Source organism: Coregonus clupeaformis, chromosome 28, assembly GCF_020615455.1.
Source record: "Coregonus clupeaformis isolate EN_2021a chromosome 28, ASM2061545v1, whole genome shotgun sequence".
NCBI lineage: Eukaryota > Metazoa > Chordata > Actinopteri > Salmoniformes > Salmonidae > Coregonus > Coregonus clupeaformis.
Genome location: NC_059219.1, coordinates 2,919,151 through 2,926,888, shown reverse-complemented (window position 1 = coordinate 2,926,888; position 7,738 = coordinate 2,919,151). Strand labels below are relative to the sequence as shown.

The 7,738-nt window shown below is 48.9% G+C and overlaps 1 protein-coding gene across 12 annotated transcripts in view; it reads left to right on the top strand.

Annotated features, from left to right (window-relative positions):
- The window catches only part of LOC121543645 (pleckstrin homology domain-containing family A member 5), a 154,702-nt gene extending 148,524 nt beyond the window's left edge, over nt 1-6,178 (top strand). For 10 of the 12 annotated variants that reach the window (XM_045208475.1, XM_041853678.1, XM_045208478.1 and 7 more), the window contains 6 exons: nt 1,693-1,893; nt 2,084-2,683; nt 3,654-3,805; nt 4,009-4,178; nt 4,324-4,458; nt 4,805-6,178. In XM_045208475.1, the coding sequence (XP_045064410.1) occupies nt 1,693-1,893; nt 2,084-2,683; nt 3,654-3,805; nt 4,009-4,178; nt 4,324-4,418 (1,218 nt within the window). In that variant the 3' untranslated portion in view covers nt 4,419-4,458; nt 4,805-6,178. Of the gene's footprint in view, nt 1-1,692; nt 1,894-2,083; nt 2,684-3,653; nt 3,806-3,918; nt 4,179-4,323; nt 4,459-4,804 lie in introns of those variants that run through there. The other 2 variants (XM_045208472.1, XM_045208476.1) reach the window with 2 other exon arrangements.
- Nucleotides 6,179-7,738: the final 1,560 nt, after the last annotated feature.

Below are 7,738 nucleotides of genomic sequence, written 5' to 3'. Positions count from 1 at the left end.
TAATTTTGGATTCGGAAGTGCTGCTGTTACTATTCATTCCCTGCCATTTTGACCACTGCAAGCGCTGGAGATGGACAGAATACAGTGGGGGGGGAAAGTATTTAGTCAGCCACCAATTGTGCAAGTTCTCCCACTTAAAAAGATGAGAGAGGCCTGTAATTTTCATCATAGGTACACGTCAACTATGACAGACAAATTGAGAATTTTTTTTCCAGAAAATCACATTGTAGGATTTTTAATGAATTTATTTGCAAATTATGGTGGAAAATAAGTATTTGGTCACCTACAAACAAGCAAGATTTCTGGCTCTCACAGACCTGTAGCTTCTTCTTTAAGAGGCTCCTCTCTCCTCCACTCATTACCTGTATTAATGGCACCTGTTTGAACTTGTTATCAGTATAAAAGACACCTGCCCACAACCTCAAACAGTCACACTCCAAACTCCACTATGGCCAAGACCAAAGAGCTGTCAAAGGACACCAGAAACAAAATTGTAGACCTGCACCAGGCTGGGAAGACTAAATCTGCAATAGGTAAGCAGCTTGGTTTGAAGAAATCAACTGTGGGAGCAATTATTAGGAAATGGAAGACATACAAGACCACTGATAATCTCCCTCGATCTGGGGCTCCACGCAAGATCTCACCCCGTGGGGTCAAAATGATCACAAGAACGGTGAGCAAAAATCCCAGAACCACACGGAGGGACCTAGTGAATGACCTGCAGAGAGCTGGGACCAAAGTAACAAAGCCTACCATCAGGGTAACACACTACTAGAGTGCATTTGGATGATCCAGAAGAGGATTGGGAGAATGTCATATGGTCAGATGAAACCAAAATAGAACTTTTTGGTAAAAACTCAACTCGTCGTGTTTGGAGGACAAAGAATGCTGAGTTGCATCCAAAGAACACCATACCTACTGTGAAGCATGGGGGTGGAAACATCATGCTTTGGGGCTGTTTTTCTGCAAAGGGACCAGGACGACTGATCCGTGTAAAGGAAAGAATGAATGGGGCCATGTATCGTGAGATTTTGAGTGAAAACCTCCTTCCATCAGCAAGGGCATTGAAGATGAAACGTGGCTGGGTCTTTCAGCATGACAATGATCCCAAACACACCGCCCGGGCAACGAAGGAGTGGCTTCGTAAGAAGCATTTCAAGGTCCTGGAGTGGCCTAGCCAGTCTCCAGATCTCAACCCCATAGAAAATCTTTGGAGGGAGTTGAAAGTCCGTGTTGCCCAGCGACAGCCCCAAAACATCACTGCTCTAGAGGAGATCTGCATGGGGGAATGGGCCAAAATACCAGCAACAGTATGTGAAAACCTTGTGAAGACTTACAGAAAACGTTTGACCTGTGTCATTGCCAACAAAGGGTATACAACAAAGTATTGAGAAACTTTTGTTATTGACCAAATACTTATTTTCCACCATAATTTGCCATTAAATTCATAAAAAATCCTACAATGTGATTTTCTGGATTTATTTTCCTCATTTTGTCTGTCATAGTTGACGTGTACCTATGATGAAAATTACAGGCCTCTCATCTTTTTAAGTGGGAGAACTTGCACAATTGGTGGCTGACTAAATACTTTTTTCCCCCACTGTATGTCACCAATAGACAGGCAGAAGAAAACATACTTGGTGTAATAATAATCCAACGTGACTGATCCCTGCTCCACTGCTCCCCCTGTAGGACCGTCCTCACAGTGCGGTGGAGCAGACGTGCAGACCAGGGGAGAGGGAGAGCGGCAGAGCCAGGATGAGTGTAGAGGAGCAGCTGGAGAGGATCAGGAGACACCAGCAGGCCACGCTCAGGGACAAGAAGAGAAGTAGCAGCACTGTTTCCCCCTCACGCTCTCCATCCTTCTCCAAGGAGAACCCCTTCATTACACAGGTAAGTCCTCCTCTGTTTGGTGTGTTTGATAGGACTTGATGTGTACATGACAACAGAGGAAGCTGTGGGGGGTGGGGGGGGGGTGCGTGTGTGTGTGTGTGTGTGTTGATAAACCTTGTTTCACAGAGTTGAGTGTGGTTGTGTACACACTGTAAAACTGAGTTATTAATTTGGCTTGTGTATGCTACAGGTCAGGCGGGAGGAGGCAGTCTACACAGACACCCAGGAGCTGGAGGCAGCACTGCAAGACCTGGAGGAGGTCAGAGACCGAGTTACAGAGCAGCTGGAGAGGGACAGGACTGCAGCCGTGGAGTTGGAGAGAGACAGAGGTGCAGAACTGGAGCTGGAGAGAGACAGGGCTGCAGCAGCTGCAGAAGAAGAAATGGAGAAGGGTCGAGCTGCCATAGAAAAGCTGGAGAGAGACATGACTGAGGTGGCTGCAGTGGTGGAGCAGGAGATGGCCAGGACTGCTATGGCTGTAGACGAGGAGTTGGAGATGGACAGGGCTGCAGAATTGGAGCTGGAGAGAGACCGGGCCGCAGTGGCAGCAGCTGCAGAAGAATTGGAGAGGGCTAGAGCTGCAGCTGAAGAACTAGTCAGAGAGAGGACTGCAGTGTCTTCGGAAGAGGCGCTAGATATTGACGAGGCTGCATTGGTGGAGCTGGAGATGGAAATCACTGTAGTGGAGGAGATCAGCTACAGAGCTGAGGAGGTGGATGTCATCCCTGTTCCCAGGCTGAGTGCGGAGGAGCCACAGCCCCAGACGGAGTGCTCCAACGTGGACACAGAGGTACGGGAGAGTCCCTACTCACACAGACCACCAGACAGCAGAATATGTATGGCAGACAATATCATTTGATATGTATGTTGATGACTAGTAGGAGTGGTGACTGAGTCTGTATGGTGTACTGTAACTCTGTATGAATAAGAAAGATACATACCAAAGGATGCACAGAGCACTGTATTCCTTAACTGAAAAATGAATGTTTTCAAAGAGAGTATTCAGAGATAAAGGAAAGACTTGAAACATATCCCTGTCCAAGGACAAATGTATATCTAATCCAATAACATTGAGCTAAGTGTGTTTCAGGGTTTTAGGGTGTAAATGGCTATGTTGTGTTGGCAGCAGCCTGGTCTCAGTGTTAATGTCCTTTAATCTGATCTGGGAGGCTAATGGAGGCTCTGTGGGCATGAGGAGGATCCAGGCTGGATTTAGGGGTTTATCTCTGGGCCTCAGCCCAGCTGTGGTGACTCATGCTGGGCTACAAAGAGAGAGACACCTCCCAGAGCTGGCCTGAGCTCCATGGAATCTCATGATCTGATGATGATGATGATGATGCAGTTGGATCAATTATTGTCCTCCAATATAGTAGCCCAGTTTTAAAATAATATGGTGAAAGCTCCTTATTGGTTATCACCATGTGCCTTATACCAGGTGTCTCAACTCCAGTCCGTGTGGATCCCCAACAGTACACATTTTTGTTGTAGCCCAGGACAAACATAGCTGATTCAACTCATGGAGGGCTTGATGATTAGTTGACAAGTTGAATCAGGTGTGCTTGTCCGGGGCTAGAATAAAAACGTGGACTGCTGGAGTTACTCAAGGACTGGATCCCCAAATACCAAAGAGGTAGCCGCTAGGGGTTGACATTAGACCACCAAGATTGTGTTCAGTAGGGCATTTCAAAACATATTTTCCTGTTTGGTACCTCCTGAACACAGCCCAGACTACAGTCTATCTCACTGTCCGTGTGTTGTAGGTGTCAGAGACCCAGATGATGGTGATATCAGATCAGGGTGTGATGCCCCTGTATGTACAGTACCTGATCCCTGAACAACATCGACAGCAGGGGGAGAGGGAGACCGAGAGGAGAATCGCCCACACTCCTAACACCATCATTCACCACAACAGGTGAGACCAGCTGGGCCTCACCAGGACATATCTTAGTCTCTCTGGATCGATTGCAACTTTGACCCTGTTTGAATACTTTAAAACCATCCCTTCCTTCATCCAACTGTATTTAGATCAGTGACTACCTCATTAAAGGCAGGAAGGAAGGATGGGTTTTGTAAGTATTGGAATAAGGCCTGAATGTGAAGATGTGACTGTGCCAGTTTGCCAGCTGCTGTGTCAGAAGCACTGACTCCTGAGCCTGAGGAGGATGACGTGAAGCAGAGTGAGGCGGTGCAGGGGGAGGCCCCGGAGCATGAGACGCAGAGGAACATTGACATATCCTATGAACTACCAGCAGAGGGCGCTAAACTCAACAACAACATGATGGCAGGTAAGAGAACACAGAAGATCGCTTTGTTAATGATGATTGATTGATGGAATGATTGATGTATTGATTGATTGATATATATATAACTGATAAATGTCAAAGCACTCACGTATGTGTTGTGGGTTTGCCCCGTGTGTGTTGTTTGCAGTGAAAAGCCTGCCCTCTCCGCCCCAGTCCTCCTCCTCTCCTTCTCCTCCATCTCCTCCTCAACTCACTGACGGATCCCACTTCATGTGTGTGTAGACGTGTCGAGGAGGTGGTTCTCTGAACTGAACTACACTCCGTAAGAGACTTCTCTGTCCTTACCTACAACCGTTGACCTTTATCCATCTCTACCCGTCACCCCCTAACCTCAACTTCAGGGCCCAATGCTCAGCCCTCAGATTTACCCTTCCAATCGACACAGATCTTACCAGCAGGCAATGTCACACCAGCCATTTAAACACAGCCATAATTTGTCGTCTAAGCAAAAAGCACTCTCTAATCATGTCAGCGTTAACATTTTCTCTGATTTTTTTTTAGACATTGTGGCTTGTGACATCTGCTCATCTGTCTCTTCACCTCTCTTTCCTCTTTTCTTTGTCTCTTCCCTCTCCTTTTCTTCCCTCTCTTTCCACTCATCCCTGCAGCCCAGACATTGACCCTGGTGAGCAGTGACTCATGAGCGATGCCAGCCTGGAGACCCAAGATGGCATCCTACAGAGCCAAGATTGCACCAGCCAGCCTGCACAGAGCATGCCCAGTAGCTCTCTGTGTGTATAGAAACGACTGTAGCCAGACAGACAGAAAGAGAAGATCCACAGGCCTGCTTGTACTACTTACTGCCTGCCTACACAATAACTGTGATGCCAAACTCTCTCATTCACACACAGAGTATTCAGAGGACAAGATAGTATTACCAGAGTGATAATAGGGATAATTGATTATTATTACAGGTATTATGATGGTCTGTTATTTTGGACATGTTCTGTGAGGAAGTGTTGAGTGTCTATGAGCTGAGCACTGCTGTGAAGAGGAGAGGACTGTACAGTTGTAAATAAGAGCACTAGAGGAGTCTCACACTGGGAAGATCTCAAATGCATACTCCTCGCATCCTATCTCCTCGTCTTCTTCTCAAAACCCACTGGAGGAGAAGGTCAGAGGGGAGGGAGCTCTGGCTTTCTCATCCAATGGGTTTTGAGAAGGAGACGATGACCTGAGGATGCGAGGAGAATGTAATTGAGATCTTCCCACAGTCACACACTATGGAGAGGGCCAAGCATCAAATCTACACACACTAAGGCAGTGCTTTACTTTAACCACACGGGGGCGCCATATGCTCTTGAGTTTTTTTTTACTGGATTTATTCCCATTTAAGTTTTTTACCTGAGGCCCTAAAAGTTTAATTTTTCACAGATTTTACACCACACAGTCCCTCATTGTTCAAACAATTTGTTAATATATAAATATATAAAACGTATAAAATGAACTAACTATACAATGGGTTTATACTTCAATATGGTGCCACCCTATTGCTGCTGATGGACAGAGTTTAAATATTTTATTAAGATTGTGTTTATTTATGTCGGGAGGATAAAATAAAATGTGATTGTCGGCGGGATCTAGTCGCCACCGACAACCACACGTGAATGTCCTGGGTTAGAATCGATCTGCTTCTCTGTTTTTTTTTCCCGATGGCTGAGATATATTTCAAGTAAAATATAGAAGAAAGATCAAATCGTTTTATGATATTAGGGTTGTGTGTTAGATTCTGTCTGGTTGTGTGGAGTCCTGTACAGAGAGAAGAGAATAGCACATGTATAAGCAATAAGGAGACGTTTTGTTCCTCCAGGACTTAAAATATAATGTACATAAATGTAAAGTTTCATTGTATAAATGATGTACACCATAGAAAGAGCAGAGCAGATATTATAACTATGAGGTTATTATTATTAGAGTTAATATGCAAAATGTTCATATCTCATCTGTTTTATATCATGTGAAATAAATGTTGATGTTCTTAACTGCTGTGGTGGGGGTTTGTTATGTTGTTATAACACAAGCTAAGTACTAACTTTTTTTTTTTTAAACATCAGGCGAAGAAAGAAGGAATTCAATTTCCAATGCTTCCTGCTGTTTTGTTTTGATCTTGTTACAGATATGATTTCCTGATCACTGATATGATAGAAGGTCTGATGGTGCTGAAGAGGATACATTGACAAACTTTAAAGGTCAAAAAACTCCTTTCTGCATCGTTGAGGGACTGGGACTCTGTCCTTCAACTGGAAGTGTAGCCTACAGGCCAATAGATCATCTCCACTTGGTAAATTAATTATCTCTGCTCTGGACACAATGCCACTGTAACACTAGACACAGCCAGTCAGTCAGGTCATCGACACAGTAAGAAGGTCAGTCACTTCCATTCACGGTCTTTCACACCCTCCCTCTCTCCCTCCCCCTCCCTCGCTCTCTCCCTCCCCCTCCCTCACTCTCTCCCCCTCCCTCCCTCTCTCCCCTCCCTCCCTCTCTCCCCTCCCTCCCTCCTCGCTCTCTCCCCTCCCTCCTCGCTCTCTCCCTCCCTCCCTCGCTCCCTCCCTCGCTCTCTCCCCCCTCCTTGCTCTCTCCCCCCTCCCCCTCCCTCGCTCTCTCCCCCCTCCCCCTCCCTCACTCTCTCTCCCTCCCCCTCCCTCACTCTCTCCCCCCTCCCTCCCTCACTCTCTCCCTCCTCGCTCTCTCCCCCTCCCCATCCCTCGCTCTCTCCCCCCTCCTCGCTCTCTCCTCCCTCCCTCCTCGCTCTCTCCCCCTCCCCTCGCTCTCTCCCCCTCCCCCTCCCCTCCCTCTCTCGCCCCCTCCCCCTCCCCTCTCTCGCCCTCTCCCCCTCCCCCTCGCTCTCTCCCCCTCCCTCCCTCGCTCTCTCCCCTCGCTCTCTCCCCCTCGCTCTCTCCCCCCTCCCCCTCCTTCGCTCTCTCCCCCCTCCCCCTCTCTCCCCCCCCCTCTCTCCCTCCTCCCCCTCGCTCCTCCCTCTCTCTCTCCCTCGCTCTCCCTCTCTCTCTCCCCTCGCTCTCCCTCTCTCTCTCCCCTCGCACTCTCCCTCCCTCCTCGCTCTCTCCCTCGCTCTATCCCCCTCCCCTCCCTCGCTCTCTCCCCCTCCCTCCCTCACTCTCTCTCCCCCTAACCCTCCCTCACTCTCTCCCCCCTCCCTCCCTCACTCTCTCCTCCCCCTCCCCTCCTCGCTCTCTCCTCCCCCTCCCCTCCCTCGCTCTCTCCCCCCTCCCCTCCCTCGCTCTCTCCCCCTCCCCCCTCCCTTGCTCTCTCCCCCCTCCCCCTCCTCGCTCTCTCCCCCCTCCCTCGCTCTCTCCCCCCTCCCCGCTCTCTTCCCCCTCCCCCTCCCTCGCTCTCTCCCCCCTCCCCCTCCCTCACTCTCTCGCTCTCTCCTCCCTCCCCTCCCTCCTCTCTCTCCCTCCCCTCCCTCACTCTCTCTCCCTCCCCCCTCCCTCCCTCTCTCCTCCCTCCCTCCCTCACTCTCTCCTCCCCCTCCCTCCTCTCTCCTCCCCCTCCCTCACTCTCTCCCTCCCTCGCTCTCT